General features: G+C 40.9%; 1 protein-coding gene across 1 annotated transcript in view; it reads left to right on the plus strand.

Moving 5' to 3' along the window:
* The window catches only part of Nudcd3 (NudC domain containing 3), a 106,626-nt gene that overhangs the window by 54,552 nt on the left and 30,524 nt on the right, over positions 1 to 21,550 (plus strand). The window contains exon 3 of the mRNA XM_005319239.5: positions 13,888 to 14,020. Within this exon, the coding sequence (XP_005319296.2) occupies positions 13,888 to 14,020 (133 nt within the window). The remainder of the gene's footprint in view (positions 1 to 13,887; positions 14,021 to 21,550) is intronic.

Consider the following 21,550-nt stretch of genomic DNA (forward strand, 5'->3'; position numbering starts at 1 on the left):
TAGGCAGGTAGGGTGTGGCTGGAGGAAGTGGGTCGCTGGGAGTGTGCCTTTGGGGTATATATTTTGTCCCCAGTGAGTGGAGCTTAGTTTTTCTCTCTCTCAGCTTCCTTATTGTCATGTCCTGAGCTGTTATCCTCCTCCACACCCTTTTGGCACAGTGTTGTGCCTCACTTCAGGCCCAGAGCAATGGAGTTAGCCATCTATGGACCAAGACTTCTAAAACCATGAGCCCCCTAAAACTCGATAACTCCTCTAAAAACTGTTCTTGTCCTTTGGTCACAGTGGTGAAAAAGCTGACTCAAACAATGCTATATCTGTACAAAGATCCTTAGGGATTGGGCAGTTTATTCCATTCGTGAGTTTTCTGTTCTTTACATGTACTTTCCCCAGATCTGGGGCATGTGGGTGGGGGGAGCAAAAGTTGTTTTATATGAGTGACTTCCCAGATAAAAGGTGGTGGTGGGTTACAAAAAGGGGCTCCTTTACCTCTTTTGGTGGGTCTGGGAATAGGTGATATAACAAGGCAGTGAGGTGAGAAGGTGAAAATAGTGGTTGGAATCCTATACCTGCAGACACTGGCCTGAGCCTTCCTTATTCCACAAACATTGTTCTCAACACAGTAGATTTTCTTTTTATAGAAAAAGTACTTGTCTCATTTTGTGATAGCTTTTCATGAAGCTGAGATGTATCTAAGTGTGTTGCTCTCAGATGAGTGCACTGGGATGTCACTTGAATAAAATACCATAGATTATATTCTTGCATTTCAGCTGCACAGTTTTATTTACAAACACAAGCATTTCAAGGTATAATGAGAGGAGGCTGGTATTCATAAAGAAACCTGACCTTAAGGTTGACACTTTGTAGGAGAACATGACTAGGCCTTGAGTTGTGGTGGGGACTCTTCACCACTGTCTTTTTTTTTTTAATATTTATTTTTTTAGGTGTAGTTGGACATGATACCTTTATTTATTTTTATGTGGTGCTCAGGATTGAACGCAAGGCCTTGCAAGAGCGCTCTACTGCTGAGCTACAACCCCAGCCTCCTCAGTACTGTCTTGAACAGAAGCCAGGCTCCAGATCTTCACCAGGACAGTTGAGAACGTTGAATTAAACAGCATTCAGTCCTTAGAATTCCAGAGATGTTTTTGTAAAGTAGAAACAAAACTCAGAGTTTGGTTTACTTTTATCTTGTTTAATAATGTCCTAGGAATCCTGTTAAAGGAAACAAACAGAATGTCTTCTAGAAAATTAGTATGCAGTTTTATTGCACTTACTTTGTAAGTTCTGTTTTTTATATTGACTGTCCCAGTTGTATGCAAGGTATGTTGCAAACTGTGCTGGGTGTATTTTGTTCTCTTTTCTAGAAGATTGTAATCTCATATAAGACTTGCATGACAACTATAAATAATCTTATGTGGCAGTATTAGTTAATGTAAAATGAACCAGTGAAAAAATAACTGCTCTATATGTTTTGAATAAAATGTGATATTTGATGTCATGATGTTGAGTGAGAAGGAGCTGTAAAGAAAAGGGAAAAATCCCTGCCCCACTCTCTCTTTTGGTTAAGAAGGAAGTTCAGTTTTGATAGAGGCTTGAAGGCAAGAGGACAAATGAGCCGAGACAGGAGCAGATGGACAAGTCAAGGTAAACTTGAGTCTAGTTCCTGCCATCACTCACACTTGGTTTCTAGAGTCCTTGGCTCTGTCACTTTTTTCTGAGGTGTATACCCCTATACCTGACGTGCATTCTTAAACCCTCAGGCTTGTACCATTTCTATAGACTGGTGCCCCCAGACACCCTCCAGATCCCACTCTTTAGCATTCTGCTGCCCACTCTCTACATGTCAATTGTACAGTGACTTTTTAAAAACAATCAAATAATGTCATTCCATTTCAACCCTGCAGTGACTTATGATCACTTTGTAATTAAATTCTGAGTTCTGATTTAGAAAGTCTTATACTGATATCACGTGGTATGACAGCCTCTTCTTTGGATCATAATAATATTAATAGTATTGGTAATCCACATTGATAAGATTATTATTTGGATAATAATCACAGAGATGATGGCAGCTGACACTCTTAAGTCAGATGCTGTTCTGAGAACTTTGTATCCACCTACTCCTTAACCCAGTAGCAGTTTTGGGACTGGCACTCATACAACCCCATTTTATAGGTATGGAAATGGAGGCATGAGCCTACAGTCACAGTGGGTTTGTAGAGAGCTGGGTCCCAAGTTGTCACTGTAGCAACCAGGGGTTTTGAGGTGCCACTTTGTGGCTTTCAATTGACTGTGAGTTTGTGAGTTCTACTTTATTTCCTCATGTGCCCCTGGCATCTGCAGTAGTGCAGGAACCTGGCAGGTATTGGGCTAGTGCTTATGGATGGCAGGTGGGGCAATCTTTGATGGGCCAACTGGCTGCAGAACCCTATCCTGGGACCCTGGGATCCCAGCATGGGCAGAGGAGGTTTCTCTTTGGCATTGATGGGTGCAGCCCAAGGCAGTACCTAGGCAGAGTAAGTGGGGCATGGCAAGGCCTTGGGCAGGTTGCTTTCACGCCTCATGCACCCATATTTCAGACAGAATAGATTGGTGCTATTGCTGTGGTAAGCAAAATTGAACAGTGTAAAGCTTATTTTAACCTCTACAGATTAGGTAACTGTAGGTACTGAAATTCCTTCCAGGATTTGATATTCCCCAGGAAACAAAAGACCATCTCACTATTCCATATTGAAGTAATTTAGGCTTAAAATCCATCATTGCTCTACTATGAGTAAAAGAAACCAACACCCTCCACACACTAACTATTGTGAAAACAGAAGTTGGTTATTTATGGAACGCCCTGTTGGAAGATCGCTAACAATTTCGCCCCCAAAAACAGCAGGAGCAGAAATAACCACCTTCTAGATAAAGCAAACGGGAAGACATTGCCAGCACTTGCTATGTCAAGTGCCATGAACAATGGCAGCCAGCGGGGAGTTATGCAGAGAGAAAAAGCCCTTCTATTTGCTTTTCAGAATTGGTGGACTGGGGAAATATGGGAGGCAAAGGAGGAAAAGAGTAAATACAGTAATCTTGAGTTAAAAGTGATGCTAAATTTTTCTGCTTGGAACTGTGACTCAGTATCCAGGACTGAAATCTAATTGACCAACTCCAGTCTTAATTACACAGAAGAAGGGCATGCCCCTCTTATCACCTCACATAGGGTGCATGACGTTAACACAAGTTAGTACTCTAAAGTTAGCCTGGATCATGTGACCAAGGCTTGTCTACAGGTTCCTGCACCATTACTTGATGTATTCCTTCCTATTTTCTTCTTTCTTCACTGGATTCATTATGTCCAGTCTCATGCCAGGGCATGAAGTTAATCCACCTCCTAGGAGGATGGAAAATTTTCAAGGAATTTGTGGGCGTGTGTTAAAACTGCCCGGTAACTGATAACTATCTTTGGGTAGATACTTAAAGGTTATGCAAATACCCTGTTTCCCCTTAAACTCCATTATTGCTCTCAGATTCATTCAGTGTTATTACTGCGATAGCATAAGCAGTGATTTCCTATTTCCCTAATTCTATCTACATTTTAGGTTGGTGTTCTTCTGTAAGAAAGAGTTTTGTACCCTTCCTTCCATTCATTTTTTTAAAAATTGTAGATGGACACAGTATCTTTGTTTTATTTTTATGTGGTGCTGAGGATTAAACCCAGTGCCTTACATGTGCTAGGCAAACATATGACACTTGATTTTCTGAGTCTAGCATATTTTGCTTAACCTGATATAGTCCAGTTCCATCCATTTTCCTACAAATGAATTTTTGAGGTGAATACTCTTTGAGCAGTGCTTGTAATTGTTGTTTGTTCATTTCTTCACTAGATACTAGATGGTCTCTGATATGAGCCTCTTTCTGACCATGTGACATCCTCCTTGCCTCCTCCTTGCCCCTTCTGTGGTACAGGAGAAACTGCAGTGCTGTGTGATGAGTTTTCACGGCCAGTGACTTTCAGACTTTGACTGCAACCTGCAGTCATGGTGAGAAATGCATATGACAAGGCTCCCAGGTAGCACATACAGGCGGTTTCAGAAAACAGCTTGCTCTTTTCTCTGTGCTGTGCATCTGCAGGTGTTCACTCCATTTTGTTCAGATCTAATCCACAGGGAGATTTTATAAAAAACACTGTTCTGAGGCATACATCCTCCAACAGTTTATAATTTATAGTCTTATTGTTCTAATTCTTTTGTTGTACCGAGGGTAGGGTCTGGATTAGGACTAGGTGTAGAGGTATGGATTGGGACTAAAGTTGGGGTGAGGGTCTAGATCAGGACTAGGTGAGGAGAATCTGTGAAACTGTGATTTGAAGGAGGGATTCACAGGTCTGAGTTGTAAATTGTGGTTGAATTGATGGATCCCATTATAGAGTTGATGGATCTTTGGGAACAGTTGCGCCATGGCCCGAGCTAGAGACTTTGAGACCATGAAGGTGTTTGGATTCTCTTGTAGCGCTGCCTTACCCTGCCTCCCTTCTTTGACCCCTGTCTGATGCTGGGCTAAAGGCACTTGTACCTTACCTACTTCAGAGAAAGATGTTTTTGAGAAATTGTGCTACTGGGGCTTTTAAAAGCTTGAGTGGTAGTAGTTTTCCCTGGCTTTATTTCTCAGTTTGGCTTTTTGGGAGTTGAATTAGTAAAGCTGGTATTAATGTTTCTGATTTTGAATAAGAAAAGAATACTGAGTTAAAGACTAACATATAGGGCTGGGGTTTTAAGCAGTTACTATAAAACTAAAAGCAAATTTTCAAAATATGCTTTCTATAATAAATTTTTGATAGTGTGAGTTTCCGTGACTGACCTATAGCAGATAATCTCCTGGCTGCTCAGGTGGCTTGATAGGACCAAAAGGTTACCCTGGACCTTGGAATGTTGCCTACATGAGTTGGGGGCCTGTTCAGAGTGCAGCAGCCTAGCAGAGGCAATTCAGAGACAAGGGAGCTTCAGGGGACTCTTTGTTACTCAGCTAGACTGCATGGCACAATACAGAAGGTCAACAAAGACAGAAATTGATTCTTTGGACAAAACAAATATTAAATAGACAAATTTCTGATAAATCTGGTCAAGAGAAGAAAGGAATTCAAAAGAAATCAAGGTAGAATGAAAAGGGGATAATGACTCATAACAAATAGAGAAGGAAAAAATTATGAGGGCATATTCTTGGTTGAAAATGGGTACAACTCCCTTTTAGTTCTTGAGGAAGGAAGGAGTTGTGAGGATATGAAAGTGTTGATGTGAAAGAAAAAATTGGTGCATTTGATTATATTAAAACAAAGAGCTCGTGTTTAGATATCTTAAAAGTGTAATGACAACTTGCAAAGCAGGAGAAGGTCTTAACAAACTATTAAACCAATGAAGAATTCTTACCAAAATATATAAAGAGCACTCACAAAAAAAGGAATTACAAGTAAAACCACAAATGACATGAACGGAATTTCACAGATATAGCCAATAAGCATATGAAGCAGCATCATGAGTAAGCAGATAAAAGTGAGTTAGGACTATACTGAAGAGCTGGGGTTGTGGCTCAGTGGTAGAGTGCTTGTGTAGCATTTGTGAGGCACTGGGTTTGATCCTCAGCACCACAAAAAAATAAATAAAATAAAGGTATTGTGTCTATCTACAACTAAAAAAATTAAAAAAAAAAAAAAAGACTATACTGAGAGCCAGGCTAGAGGCACATGTTACTGCTACTGTTCAGAAGGCTGCAAAGCGGCACATGTTACTGCTACCGCTACTGTTCAGAAGGCTGAGAGAGGAGAATTCCAAGTTTGAGGACAGCCTTGGCAACTTAGCAAGACCCTGTCTCAAAGTAAGTAAAAACAATAAAAAGGATTGAGGATGTAGCTAAGTAGTAGAGCACCACTGGGTTCAGTCTCCATTATTGGGGGTGGGGGGTAGGAAGGAAGGCTATACGAGATACTGTTTTATATTTTATAATTGGCAAGGATTTACAAATTCTGACAGTGTGAAGCAGGGCTCCTGTGGGTTTGCAGCATTACATTTCAGGTGAAGGTGAGTTAGGGCAGTCCCTTGGAAAACAGTCTGGTATTATCACTTAAAGTTGGACAGGTATACACTTGTGACCCAGCAGTTCTACTCCTACATGTATAGCCAAGACAAATTCTTCATGTTTTCAAAAAAGGAGGGAATAGCTAACGAACGCCTACGAAACTTTCGACCTGCTTCATCACTTAGCAACATGTTATGGTTCCTGCTTCATCTTTCTCCCTTCTCCCAGACATTTGTTGGTTTTGTTTTTGATAGAACAAATCCCAAATGTCATATAATTTCACTCATAAGTACTTTAGTAAAAATAAGAACTTAAATTTGATGTGATTATCATAGCTTAAAAGTTTATAATTCCTTAAAGTCATCTGATACCTAGACTGTGTTTGCTTATTCCTGATTGTCTCAAAAATGTCTTTGTGGGCTGGGGATGTGGCTCAAGCGATAGTGCGCTCGCCTGGATCCTCAGCACCACATATAAACAAAGATGTTTTGTCCACCAAAAACTAAAAAATAAACATTAAAAAATTCTCTCTCTCTCTCTCTTTAAAAAAAAATGTCTTTTTATACTTTTTTTTTTCCTCCCTCACATGAGCTCTGAGTAAGCTCTAAATACTGAAGTTGGTCACTGGGTCTCTAAGACTCTTAACTTAGATTAATTTCTCTTCTCTTATCCCTTGCCACATATTTGTCAAAGCAACTTGTGCCTTTGTCTAGTATAATTTATCAGAATCTGGGTTGATTGGTTGTTGTGTGTTTGTGGTTTTGGTGACCATGTTTTTCTTCCCCTCATCTTTCCTATCAGTTGGTGGTTAAGCCTTTAGGTTTAAATAGATTTTAGGCCCGTGTTAGTGTTTGGCATCTGGCCATCACAGACATTCTGAGTTCTGGGTCAGTCCATCAGCAGGTTTCCTATCAGCATTTCACCTGGCGCTTAGCTGTAGAGGAATGTTGCCAACTCATTGTTTTTATCGTATATCACAAGATTGAAATTTTTCTCATTCTGTTTTACCTTCTTCATTTATTATTTAGAATTCTCATTTAAGACCTTGACTCTTGTAGAATTATGGTTCCTATCAGTTTACTAATGAATTTTTAGAAAAAATTGTACTCTTGCCAAAGTCTCTTGGATTTTTGTTTTATGAACTCATGGACTTAAAATGTACTTTGTGATTCAGTCCACTCTTGACTTTTTATGGTTTTTGATGTACGATTATATCCTGGTGGAAGCCCCTTGAAATTGGTTCATGTATCCTTCCAACACGACCCTTCATATCTTTGAGATTTCCTTGCTTGCTGGGAAGATATGCAGCTCAGGCTCTCCCTGTGCATTCTGGCTACCTCTAGAGGAACACGGACCCCTCTTGGTGGATTACCATCATCTTTGAAGTAGGTCAGCTACTGTCCTTGGAAAACTAATCATGGTAGATGCTAAACTGGTGATATCAAGTGTAAAAAATGTTAATGATGTTAAATTCTTAGAAAAAAAGGCTCAAGGGTAAGAGCGTGAATTATTGGGCACAATGCATAACGTATCTCTCAAAATGTCTGAGAGGGTCAGAAGTCATTCCTTATTCATACAAATTGCCTTGTGAGTCTTCTGTCCATAGCCAGAGGCTCTCTAATAAGGCAATAATGAGAATAGTGTCATGAGACCCAATTTTAGCCATTTTACATGATTTATCTTATTTATTCCTCCCACCAACCTTTGAGACAGATACTGTTAGTGTTTTCATTTTATAGATCAGGGGACCAAAGCATAGAGAGACCCAGTGACCCACTCAAGATAACCTGTTTTTGCACAGAAATGCCAAGCTTGACCAGGGTTTGAATCCCACAGACACACTAGGCATGTGAAATACAATATTTAGGAAAAGCCCTTGACTGCTCAGGGACTGGACTGGCTTGGAGACTTTGAATTGTAGGACATTTTGAGACCAGAGTCCTTGGTCTGCGGTGGTTGCCGCAGTAGGACCAGCAGTAGCAGTAGTGCCTGGCGTGTAGTTGGCTGAGGTGACACGGTGTCCACAGCTTTGGCCTCTTGAGGGGTCACATCACTGTTAATGCAGAAGCATGAACTTAGAAGTAAAGCATGTGCAGCAATGAAAGGAGCTTGTAAAGAAGGGGAGGAAGATCCAAGCAGGAGGTAGAGATGCTGCCCAGCAGAGAGCTGACCTGGAAGAGTTGCAGGAGGGCTGCTTGGTTTGAATTGCTCACCTGGATGGGAAGCCTGGAGGGATGACCCAGTCTGACCCCATCCCTTTGTAAGAGAGAAAGTTGAAGGTATATAAGTATAGGCTGTGTCCTAGGCTGCATCTGTGTTGCTAGGACTGGGGTACGCATGGCAACTGGGAGGCCAGGGCCAGAGTATAAACATCATGTGTCATGTTAGGGGATTGAGAGTAGCACACAAGGATGAATATGTGGAGTGGACACTCCAAGAAGGTGAGACCAAAAAAAAACAGGACATAGGCCAGGCAGGTGACAAGTAGGAGGCTTCAGGAGCAGGGCAGTGGGCCTTCTTTATAATACTTCAGAAATGAAGAATCCCGGAAGAAAAGTCATTATATTTTCACCAGGTGGAAAAGATTTTGTTAAATCTTTGGTTGAGACTAAGCATAGGCAGGAAGAGGTTGACAGAGCGTGGAGGAGGATGCCTTTGTAGGAGCAGAGAAAAAATTGGGGGGAGGAGGAGAAACCATGACAACTAAAACTGTATCTTTAGGGCCTTGCTGAAGTATTAGACTTTGTCTCCAGGCCTATGGGGAACCATAGAAGGTTGTTGAAGACCACATGATCACAGTGGTAGAAGAAGAGGCCAAGAAAGGCCATGGCTGTGACTCACATTTGGACATGTAGGGTCAGTGAGAAGAGAAGGAATTGTGTGAGAGAGATGGAGAAAGTGAACGGAGAGAATGATCCATTCTCTCTATTGACTGCCTTGTACCCATGGCATGCACCTGCTGCAGGCATGCACACCACACACGTATAATTTGTATGCACACAGCACACTCACATGTGCACATACCACATTTAGACACACACTATCAGTCTGCTGGGGAGTCTGTAAAAATATTCCATAGACTGGGTGGCTTATAAACAACAGACAGTTATTTCTCACAGTTTTGGTGGCTGAAAGTTCAAGATCAAGTTGCTGGCAGATGCAGTGTCTATTCAGAGCATGCTGCTCAATAGATGGTGTATTTTTTTAAATTTTATTTTTTAATTTTAATTTGTTATATATGACAGTGGAATGCATTACAATTCATATTACACATACAGAGCACATTTTTTCATCTCTCTGGTTGTATACAAAGTATATTTAAACCATTCATGTCTTTATACATGTACTTAGGGAAATGGTGTCCATATCATTCCACCATCTTTTTTAAGGTTTAGAGGGTGTTGCTGCTGCCTTTTATGTATCTTCCTTCACATGGTGGAAGGAGGGAGGGATCCCTTTGAGGTGTCTTAATAAGGACATAATCTCACTCATGAGAGCCCATCTCCATGACTAATCACCTCCACACCTCCTCTTCTACAGACATCACTTTGAGATTGGGGTTCAGTATGAATTTTGAGGGGACACAAAATTTCAGAGCACATACCTATTGTAGTGCTTCTCCTGAAAGTGCAGGGGCAGTGGAGTTCAGGTGGGTGGTGAGGTGTGATGTGAGTAGTCAAAGCTGGGGTGACTCAGGGCAACAAGGATAATAGGATGTTATAATTGACAAAGTGGTTGTGGTCTTTGTATCACACGCAGGGTGAGTATGAATGTTTAAAGTGTGGATAGAATTGATTACAAGACATGAAGGAACGGCTTTTTGGAGGGTAGGAGATGGGCAACAACACTGTGCTCTGGGATGGGAAGGTGTCAGGCCCAATTTTCTGCTACTGACATCTTCACTTTGACCATGACTTGGGAGAGCCAACCCCTGGTTCCTTCTATCAAATAATCAATGCCTAATGTGAACTTGAGGGCAGCACTTATGGCCCCATTGAGTTATAAATCCATTGCTAGTTTAGGGCTCCATCTTTCTTGACAAATATCTTTAGGTGAGGGTTTGGCTTCTTTTTGCTCATCGTTTTTTGTACTTGGCACTAAATGGTACTTGGTGTTCTAAATCCAGAATTTTTTTGTGATCCTTAGGCTTTTAAAAACAAATGGAAAGAGAGAGGACTTTTTGTTCCCATTGGTAGTACTGGGATAGGCTGACTGGGTGGGATGGTTCCCAATCCTGTTCCTACATTCTGGCATGACAGCAACTCCTGGCTACAGTGTTGCCTGTACCCACCTGTGCAGGTGACTGTCTCCTGGTTCACCCCAATGCAGAAATGTCCTGGCCTGCTGGGAAGGACTTTCTGCCTGGAAGGGTCTGGCAGTCAGAGACAGGATCTGTGGCCATAGTGCTGGTTGTGGGGTCGGTTCTGCATTTTTCTATTAAGACGTTAAAAATCTTGTTGTCCCAGCTCATCAGTAGTGGGAGCCTCATTGAGACCTGCTCCATAATCTGCAGCCTGGCTGCTGACTCACTGTCTTACTCCCACCTTTGGTGCTTAAGCATTGGTGCATTCTCGTACCCGCCTCCCTAGGCCCACAGCTGCAGGGGTGGCCAGCGGACTCTCACTTGGTGGGGCCCAGAGCCACCTGCACTTGACAGGACGCTTATTTTTACATACTGTTGGCTGGAAATAATCAGCTTTATTTAAAGAGAATGTGGATTCAGAGTGCTAAAAAAAGCACCCAACAACTTGCTAGGGCTGTTTTAAAAGGAATGATTCTCTTGTCTCCTTTGGAAGGAAGCTGCAGGACCATGCAAAGGGAGGATGGGTCAGGTGGGTCATGCATTACCAGAGCTCTCTCCAGGAGTATAGAGCTTTGGGAGCAGGGCATGGGATCAGTCTGGCAGATACTCACCAGGCTGGGACTGGCAACCCTTTGTCCTTAGAGGAGCAGAGCCCATGTCACTGCTGGTGGAGTGAGTGTCCACTGTGTTGGAACAGCTGTCCACAGCCCCTCCCTGTTACACTTTCTCCTTTCTAGAGGACCATCTTCCCCCATCCTCTGCCCTTTCTTTTGAAGGTACTAGGGATCAAACCCAGGGCCTTATATGTGACAGGGAAGTACTGTATTGCTGAGCTTCATCCTCAGTCCCTTCTCTCCACTTTTGAGGAGTCTTTATGTTTATTCTCTCATCTCTGTCAAATACTAAGGCCATGTTGGCTTTCATTTTGTGTGTGTGGATATTTTATTTATGTTTTCATAATTTTGATTAATTTCACAAGGTAACATAGATGTAGGCTATTGTGAAGGACATCTATTTCCTCCCAGTTCCCAGCTTTAGAGGGTGTTGCTGCTGCCTTTTATGCTTTTGGAGAGACATTCATTGATGTTCATGTGTGTCCATATTAGATGGGAGCTTAATTCAGTTGGAGCTCACATGGGAGGGTCCTGTGGACACTGGTAGCTAGGCAAGTCTCTCTGGCTATCCCTGCTCCTCCTCATCCTGATTCAAGGGACTCTGGGATTGATTCAGGAGGGCACTGGGTATCAGGTCCGTAGGGAACATCACTGCCTCCTGTTGACACTTTTCAGAAGATAATTATTTTTTTCTTGTTGGTTAAAATGTCTGCATATTATAGGGAATTTGAAATAATACCTAAAAGTACAAAGAAGAAGGTCATTCTTTGTTAATCTACTACCAGAGCTAACAACAGAGATTTAACCTGCTTCCTTTCAGTTTTTTTATATGTATATGCACATATATCATTTCCTCTTCTTAGAAGTTGAGGCTATACCATACATAAAAGTTACAGATCTCTTTTTCCATTTTTATAGTATGTTGAAAGCTTTCTTTAAATAGTCTAACTAGTCTTTGAAAACAGTTTATTGATTGCATATACATTATCTTTTGTTTGCTACCTTCACTCCACCCTGTTTTCTCAAATCATGGAGGCAAACATGCTCTGTGTTTCTTGGTTCCTGTGTGTCATCTCCATGCAGTACATTACTGTCCCTGTGGGTAGTTTCAGGCTGGCATCCATACTTATTGGTCCTGCTAATATTCAGTGCTGAATTTTTAGTTTCATCTCTGAAAACAATTCCATTAGCTACTGTGGTTGTTTGGGCTGCCACAACAAAGTACCACAGAAAGGCAGCTTAAATGACATTGATTCTATCATGGTTCTGAGGCAGGAATCAGAGATTAGGGTGATTGGCCTCAAACTTCTGAGAAGGCTGTAGGAGAGGATCTTCCAGCCTCTTCCAGCTTCTGGCTGTGGCCAACAGTCCTTGTTGTTCCTTGGTTTGTAGCCTCATCACTTCAATCTCTGCCTCTCTTCACATAGCCTTCTTCTCTGGGTATGTTTCCCCTTTGAGAACACCAGTCATAGTGGGTTAAGGCTCGCTCTAATGCCCTCATTGTAACCAGATCACATCTGTAAAGATCCTCTTTCCAAATAGATTACATTTTTAGCTCTTGAGGGTTAAGACTCTAACATATCATTTGGGAGGATACAATTCAACCTTTAACAGCCATCATTAACCAGCTCAGAGAACTTGGGCTGGATTAAAGGCCCAGCCTCATGCATGTATAGAAATAGGCACACCCAAAGTGGGCAAATATATTCTTATCTCAAAACTTTAGCCAGAAAAAGGATATCCTCTTTTACCATCCCTTCCTGACCCTTGTTTTATGTCTCCATCAACACAGATATAAACAAATGAAATTTTGTTTTCCCACATGATTGAAAGAAAGTGTACCTGTTGTTTTTGGGTCCATGGGGCTCTCTACCAGATTTCATCTGCTGTTCTCTGAGCAGGCCCTGGAGAAGGTGACTGAGTATACTCACTTCAGGATGTTCAGTGTCTGGCTGCCTCTTCTGTTATAAGGCTTTTGTCTGTGACTTAGATCCTCAAATGAGTAAGTGGAATTGTGAGTCTAACCTCATTTTAATTAAATATGTATATGACTAACATTGTTAAATTTTATGACAGATATTTTCAACATCAGCTTCTTGGCTAGGCATGTTTGCATGTTGTTTGTAACAGATATTCAAAGGGATTTGGTTGACTGGGTTTTTTAGGCCATCTTAGTAAATATGTTGCTTATGTCTTACTAATGATGCAACAGTGTAATGCAGTCCTTTGGCTTTGACTTACTAGAGAAAATAGAGACTCAGTGTAAAGATTGAAGTCTGATAGTTGCAGAATTAAATTGTTTTGCCTTTTTAAAAAGATAGGCCCTGCCAAGCAGTGTATAAGAAATCAAGCACCACTGGGGGCAGTGGTGCTTGCCTGTAATACCAGTGATTCAGGAGGATTGCAAATTTGAGGCCAGCCTCATCAACTTAGTGAGGCCCTAAGCAACTTAGTGAGTTTGTGTCTTAAAATAAAAAATAAAAATGACTGGGAATGTAACTCAGTGATGAAGTGTTCCTGGGTTCAATTCCTAGTCCAAAAAAGAAAAGGAAAGAAAAACCAAGCTTTCATGAGCAAGGATTTTGTTAATGAGAGCATATCTGACTAGTTGGCAGGCCTAGTTCTGAGTACTGTGGCAACTGGCAGGACCCGGCTGTGCTTTGATGGTGGTCATAGTTGCTTTCCTAAATGTGAGGATTCACATATGGGTTTCTTTTCGGTAGCTTTTCTCTTGTCAGGATCAGAAAGGAAATCCTCCCAAAATAGAGGGGGTTGTAGATGCAAAAGCAAATGAGTTTGACATGAAACTTGGGTCTGTTACTTCTTAGGATGTTAGAGTGCAATATGCCAGGCTGCCTGCGGGGCCTGCTGCTCATGTCTGCCTGGCTGCATCTCTTCTTTCTTATTCTTTCTTAGGATTCAAGAGCAGTTCCAGAAAAACCCTGACAGTTACAACGGTGCTGTACGTGAGAATTACACCTGGTCGCAGGACTACACTGACCTGGAGGTCAGGGTGCCGGTGCCCAAGCATGTGGTAAAGGGGAAGCAGGTAATAGCTGGGGCAAGGGAGTGGTTCAGCCAGTCTGAGGTGTCTCTAGAGGGACTCAGCATTGTTGCAGGAGGATTAGGATCAGCTTCAGAACATGAGGCACATTCCTACTCCTGCCTCAAGCCTCCTTCTACCAGTGAGGTTCTTTCAGCTGTCTGCAGGAATTTCCTCTTGGGGACAGCAGATCCAGTTCTCATTCTGAGCAGCATCAACCCCAAGAGGGAACTTCATATATTTGATTTCCTCAACTGACTTAATAAAGTCATAGGCATTCTCAGGGTCCCATTGAAGATGGTTAGCTTCTTACTTTTTTTTTTTTTTTTAAAGAGAGAGAGAGAGAGAGAATTTTAATATTTATTTTTTAGTTTTCGGCGGACACAACATCTTTGTTTGTATGTAGTGTTGAGGATCGAACCCGGGCTGCATGCATGCCAGGCGAGCGCGCTACCGCTTGAGCCACATCCCCAGCCCTCTTACTTTTTTTTTCTAATATTTTTTTTTTAAAATTTTTTTTAGTTGTCGATGGACCATTTATTTATTTATTTATTTCTCTCTCTCTCTCTATCTATTTATATACAGTGCTGGGTGTTGAACCCAAGGCCTCACACATGCCAGGCAAATACTCCACCACTGAGCCAGCCACAACACTAGCCCCTCACTTTTCAAAAGTATACTCAAACATTACTTTGGTGAATTCTACATTTCCTTTAAAGATCAAGTCTGCCTCAGTGTGCCCAGGAAAAGTCCAGTTGGCTGAACTCATAATGAGGACTCAGGTGCCTGCATAGTGGATGTCTTGTGGGTTTCCCAAATTCACCAGTCTAGGGCCTAGCAAACTCACATTAGAGAAATGACCAGTGGGTAACACCCCTCCATGTATGGTGAACTATGTGCCATGTAGATAAAAGATTTGTGATGCGATCACTGGGCAGGAAGAGGAAGAAGGAGAGACCAAGTATGTGTACCCTAGACATTGCAGTCCTCCTGGGGCAGCAAGATGCCTGTACCAGGAAGGAGGAACAGGCCCAGTGGGCCTCAGCATCCCTATCTCCTTCTTCTGATATCTGTTTATTATTGCTTGTTTCACATAGGTGACATATGAGCACTGAGGGCAGGCTTCCCTGACCCCAAGTCTCCTTTCCAAAGTTGGTTTAGGTTCCCTAAAGAGCATCCTGTCCCCGCCAGGGCCAGTGCTCTGGTGTTGTTGGATGCAGCCCATCACTGATTGGGCTTCGTGGCCCGGCCTATCATCACCAGTGCTCTTGGGAAAATCTTCCCACTTATTCAGGTATAAGTGCCACACTATGATCTTTTTCTTTCCTCTTGACAAGCACTAACTGCTTCTGTTTTTTTAATGTGGACTCTCCCTACACCCTCCTTTAAACCATGCCAGGTCATTGTTAAACCCCTTTGCAGCCCTGCCTAGTCTTGAAGCAAATTGAAGAATCTGAGGTCACAGTAACTGAGTTGCAGTCCCTGTGGGCTGTGCCCTGTGGGCTTTTTCATGGGACAGAAGATGTGTCAGGTGTAGCTGTAACATCTTCAGTTGATTTCTAAAACCTTTATCTAGTGAGCCAGAGTGAGTAGAATTTAATCTTTTAGAGGGAGAAAAATGTTTCATCAGGAAACTATGATAGGAATATTGTTATAGGTTTTTGTAAATAGGTAGGCATCACTTAAAAAAAACCCAGGTAAATAATGCCAAATGTGTCATTACATAATTCCAATCCACAGTATAACAGACTTGATTTGTGTGTCAGAACTGTGTCCTTACTTCAGTCTTCCTAAGAACCTGCAACCAGCAAAGTATTATTGTTTTATAGATGAGATATTGAAACTGAGAAAAATTATTAACTTACAGACATGTGTTTCTGCCCTTGTTTAGCCTAGAATAGGGAGCATTCTGGATACAGGTTTGGGTGAATTAATAGATGAATAAAAGTATAGTTTGTAGGGTGTGGGGTGCTATACTATGAAATTATGCTTTTATTCATCATGAATAGATGTATAAAGATTAGAGCTGTGGTTTGGTTTAAGTGTGCCTACTCTAAACTATACTTTTCTCTCTGGGCACACTCCTCACTTTATAAGTAATCAATATTGTCTGATGTTGTGATGCAGACCTGTAATCCCAGCTGCTGAAGAGACAGAAGCAGAAAGATCACAAGTTTGAGGCCAGCTTCTGCACCTTAGCAAAACAGTGGGAACATAGCTCAGTGGTAGAGTGCCCCTAGGTTCAATACTCAGTACTGGAGGAAAAATAACTCTTAACAAACAAAAAAGAATAAATAAATAATCAACCAGCATTGCTAGTTTATGGAAGAAGAGATTTTGTAGAATGTGTAACAGGAAGTTGAGTTGCATTTATTTTTGTGGGGTACTCCCTGCTCTGACAGTGGGGTCAGACTGGCTGGCACCCCACATCCTACAAAGTGACAGATCACAAGGCTCAAAGTAGATATAAAATCCAAGCTGGGTTTAAGCAAGAACCTCCAGCCTTCCTGCTGCATGCCTCTCCTGCAGGGTTCTCCTCAGCATTCCAGTCTCTGCTTGGAATAAGCAGATGTCTTGCACCTGAGCTGTTGGATAGGGCCATGGCAGGCCCACTGTGACTTCTAATAAGGAGAAATAGCCAGTTTTGGGTGAATGTAGTTCATTCTGTGACAGGACAGATAGGGCATGCCTTTTTTTTTTTTTTAAGAGAGAGGGGGAGAGAGAGAGAGAAAGAATTTTTAATACTTATTTTTTTTAGTTATCGGCGGACACAACATCTTTGTTTTGTACGTGGTGCTGAGGATCGAACCCGGGCCGCACGCACGCCAGGCGAGCGCGCTACTGCTTGAGCCACATCCCCAGCCCGGGCATGCTTATTTGCCATGAACAGGGCAAAAATAGGAACCATGAACCTTTATGATATCACAACTGTGAATCAGTGAACTGTGGATGGTGTAGCTTTGGCAGAAGCAGTTCTCTGCATAACTCTTCCTTTCTCACCGCCCTCCACTCACCACCCATTATAGTATACCTTTTACCAGTACCTCGTGACCCCTAGAATCAGAGTTCAGTATAACTTTAGGACGCAGGTCAGATCAGATCAGTAGGGATTATCTGCACAGAATTCCAGCTTCAAATGACTCCACCATGTTTGGTTTGAATAAGTCAGGAACAGGTGCTGGCTGTCCTTCTGAAGAATTTTCTTGGGGTGTTAGTGGGTTGGGTGTTATTTCCATTTCATTGTCTGATAAGTTTTCCAAGTTCTGAAAAATGTTTATTACTATTCTTTATTCACTTTGGAAGATATAGTTTTCTAGGCTTTAATCTGACTTTTGGGGCTTTCTCTGAAAGGGTAGAAAATAGGTCTGTCCTTAAACTAGGTTTTTTTTTTTTTTTTTTTTTCTGGACTCAATAGACCCAGGTTAGCTGACTACTCTTGCCATTCCTTCCTCAGAAACTGTGCTAGCCCACGAACTGGAGGTTGGAGCTATGACTCCTACTCTTTGAGGACCAAGTTATAAGGGTCTTGCCCTGTATATATTGCAAAATGACAAACTGTCCTGCCTCAGATTTAGATTTATTTTCTCTAAAATACTTTTGTTATGATTTCTAGATTAATTGGTCCTATTTTTTTTAAAGTAAATGAATTTATAATCTTTTTTTTTTTTAATTTTTAAACCACAATTTCAGGGTGGTTTGTTTGTTTGTTTGTTTATTTATTTATGTTTTTCGTACTGGGAATTGAACCCAGGGGTGCTTAACCACTGAGCCATATTCCCAGCCCTTTTAAAAAATATTTTAATTAAAGATAGAGTCTTGCTAAATTGCTTATAGCCTTTCTAAGTTGCTGAGGCTGGCTTTGAAACTGTGATCCTCCTACCTCAGCCTTCCAAACCCATGGGATTACAGGCATGCACCAGCTCTCCTGGCACAGCCCTGCGTTTAACAATTGTAACCCTAGATCTGGCTCATTCTGCAGTGGATGTTTTCTGAGCACATGACCTATTTGGTGATTACCAAGACAGATCCCAGACTGCAGTCCAAAGTATATATCCCTTTTATTGCATGGGTAGTAAGAGTCAGCACATAATGAGCAAGGTAATTCCAGGTAGCAGCATGATACAGAACATAAAATGGGTAGTTTGTATGTGTATCCAGAACTAATGGAGTGCCCATCTCTGTGACTCTTCCTATCCTACTTTCTGGCCCACTGCACACTTACTGAAGATGGTGAGCAGTATGTGCAGGTCTCAGCTGTCAGAAGCCAGTGCTTCCTCCTATGGCTCCCTCCTATACATAGAAGTCTCTGAGCATTTCCTTATCACACTGGATGGAAAGGTGGAAGGAAAGGGCTTTTTGCATCAGCCACTGACTTATTTAGTATTAGGGTATTTGTGAAACTCACTGATGTAATTTGTACTTGTAACCTACTTGTGAAAACCTTCATGGCCTACATAATGGAAATTTTTCTTTTATCAATAACATTTTTTCCATGTCATTTTTACAATACTGTAAACATCTCTTTAAAATTTTGGCTTCTCATTTAGTGATCTGAGAGTTTTAGTCATGCTTAATTTAAAACTTTGGAGTAAGTTCATTTCATTGGGTTTCACTAGTCTAAGGGCTTTTCCTTAGAGTTGCACTTTCTTTTTGGACTGGCTCCTTTCCAGTTGCTCCCTAACCATACCTGTCACAGCTGCCTGTCAGCAGTGTTTATTTTTGGTTTTTGTCTTTAGCACCTATCAGATATAATCATGATGGTAGCCATGATTGTAGCACCTCGACAGATTGAGTCAGAATTGGTTCTCTTGGTGATGGAAAGGCCTTATGTGGGCAGCTCTGTTTGTGTTGGGTCTGGGCAGGGTGTGAGACTCGGGGTGTTACTGGATGGAGCATTGCAGCAGAGTCCAGGTCCTCTATCCTCCAGCTGTAGTTTGATGCCTTGCAGACATCAGCAGAGCTTTTCCTTTCTAAAGTTTTTTCACGTTGATCTCTTTTCTGCAGAAATTGGTATGGTGGCAAGGACACATTTGCTTCTCAAGGGTCATGGGAAACAAATGAGAGTATGTGCACAAGGCATTAGTATTGGGGTATTTGTGAAACTCATCAATGCAACTTACAAGTTTTTTCAGAGGAAAAATAGAAGATTTCTTATTTTACATATAGCATTTTAAAAAATCACTTCACTGGCAAATTGAAAGAACAGTTTTCCAGTATGAAGCTTTTTTGAATCCAGGACCTTGTGCTTGTGAGGCAAGCACTCTACCAGCTGAGCTATACCCCCAACCTCAGTATGAAGCTTTTAATCTCCTGCCTCAGTAGAATGTGGTTTAGTCATTTTTTCACCATGTTCTTTGCATAATCCACTTTCTGCTGTTCAGGAAAAGCTGCTGACTTCTTTCCCTCCCTTTCCTCAGTGTACCCTCAGAATAGGGACAAGGAACTCTGAGTTGATGACAGATATTCATGTGATTGCTTATCTGACCAGGGTGGTTATAAACCTGGCATTTAATTGAATCATAAAATTTAAATGCTTTTGAAAATTGAACTGTGGAGATTTTTGTTTAATCTCTCATTTTGCAGTTGAGAAAATTCTCTTGGTGAAATGGCAATAGAATGGAGACCAGAACTCAAGCTCCCACCCCACCCTGTTTTATTGACTGTTTTGCATGGAAAATGCTGAGAAATTGTTGTAAACAAAATCATTATTAGATATTGTTGAATGATAAGGAAATCTGTTTCTTCCTGAAATGTCCTCATTCTCAAAGATACAGGTGGGTGTATGCCCATACCACCTCTGTCTTCATCCCAAGAACCTTCCAGAGCCCCTGGACATGGTTTATATGTCTTTTACCAATCTTCAGGTTTAGACCTGTGGTAGCATTTCCTGAGCTTTGATGCTGATACTGGAATTTGTGCTGAAAGCTCCACAACATATGGCATTCTCTTCTTAGAACTTATTTGGAAAACACTGTAGGAAGACTTTTTATTATAGGAAACTTCCATAACAGAAAAGGCTAATAGACTACATTTATCTACTTTATTTTTAAATCTCCCTAATTTTTGAATGCATGACACATTTGTATGTTCACAGGTATAACATGGCCAATGAAAAGTTACTGTCCTGGCTCTGTGCTTTTTCTGCCCTGTATTGACCTAAGTCATCATGTAACAGATTTGGGGAATATTTCATCAGATATTTTAATGCATATTTAATCAAGTGTGAATACATATTTTCCCTTTTTGCACTATGTTCTGTTTTTGAGATGACCTCACTATTCCTGCCTAGTGTCTACCTGGTGCCACCAGGATGGCTCTGGCTGCTTCTGTTAACCAAGTGCTATGCTTGGTGGACTCCACTGTCCATAGTCACCTGGCTCAGGTGGCCACCCCTCACACCTGAGGCTTCCATCCTTTACCTTTGCCTCCTATAAGCAGCCAAACTGGTTATTAAATAAGTCCCCTGCTAATGGATATTTAGGTTACTTCCAGTCTTTTATAAACACTAAAGCAATAAATGTGTATTTTATTTTACATGTATGCATCTCCATAAGAGTAAATTCCATGAAGTACAGTTGCTAGATTGAAAGATATATATCTTTATATATAATATATAATGTATGTATCTTTAAATATGTAGAATATATTCATATACATATTTATATGTAAATATAATGTTTACATATTTACATAATTATACCTATATATTTATAGAACATATAAATTTATATACTTATGTATTCTTTAATCATATAGAATACATGTATATATTTCTGTAGGTATTACAAAATTGCCTTCAATGAGGGTTGTACTAACCTACATGCCTACCAACAGTGTACAAAAAAACCTTGCTTTTTCACAAATTTGCCGACAATATTATCAGACTTCTGGGTTTTTAAAGTTGAATTGGTGAAAAATAGCATCTAGGTATAATATAAATTTTTATTTCTTTTAGGAATAAGCATCTTTGTACTTGAGCCTTTTCTTGGAATAAATTGAATCTTCTGCCTATTTTGTTAGTTCATTACACTTTTTCTGAGAGTTCTGTATGGATTAGAGATCAGTTTTTTTTTTTTTAACGATATGTTCTTTTGTTCTACCTGTTCTCCTTTATCCTTGGGGGATACATTTCAAGTCTCCTAAGTCACGCCTCAAACTGGTGATAGCACCAATCCTCCCACCCCCGCCACACACACACACACACACACACACACATACACTGTTTTTACTATACATAAATTACTGTGATAAGATTTAATTTCTACTTGGCACAGTAAAAGATTAACAACAATAATAAAATAATAATAAAATAGAACAACTTTAATATATGATAATAAAAGTTATGAGAATGTATATGATCTTTCTTTCAAAATATCTTACTATACTCACCATTCTTCTTGTTATGATGTGACATTATATAGTGCCTATATGATGAGATGAATGGGGTGAATGACATAAGCGTTGTGATACCACATTTGGCTACTGACTTTTTGATAATGCGTGAAAAGAGTCATCTGTTTTGGGTGATCCTGGATC

Source organism: Ictidomys tridecemlineatus, chromosome 2, assembly GCF_052094955.1.
Source record: "Ictidomys tridecemlineatus isolate mIctTri1 chromosome 2, mIctTri1.hap1, whole genome shotgun sequence".
Lineage (NCBI taxonomy): Eukaryota > Metazoa > Chordata > Mammalia > Rodentia > Sciuridae > Ictidomys > Ictidomys tridecemlineatus.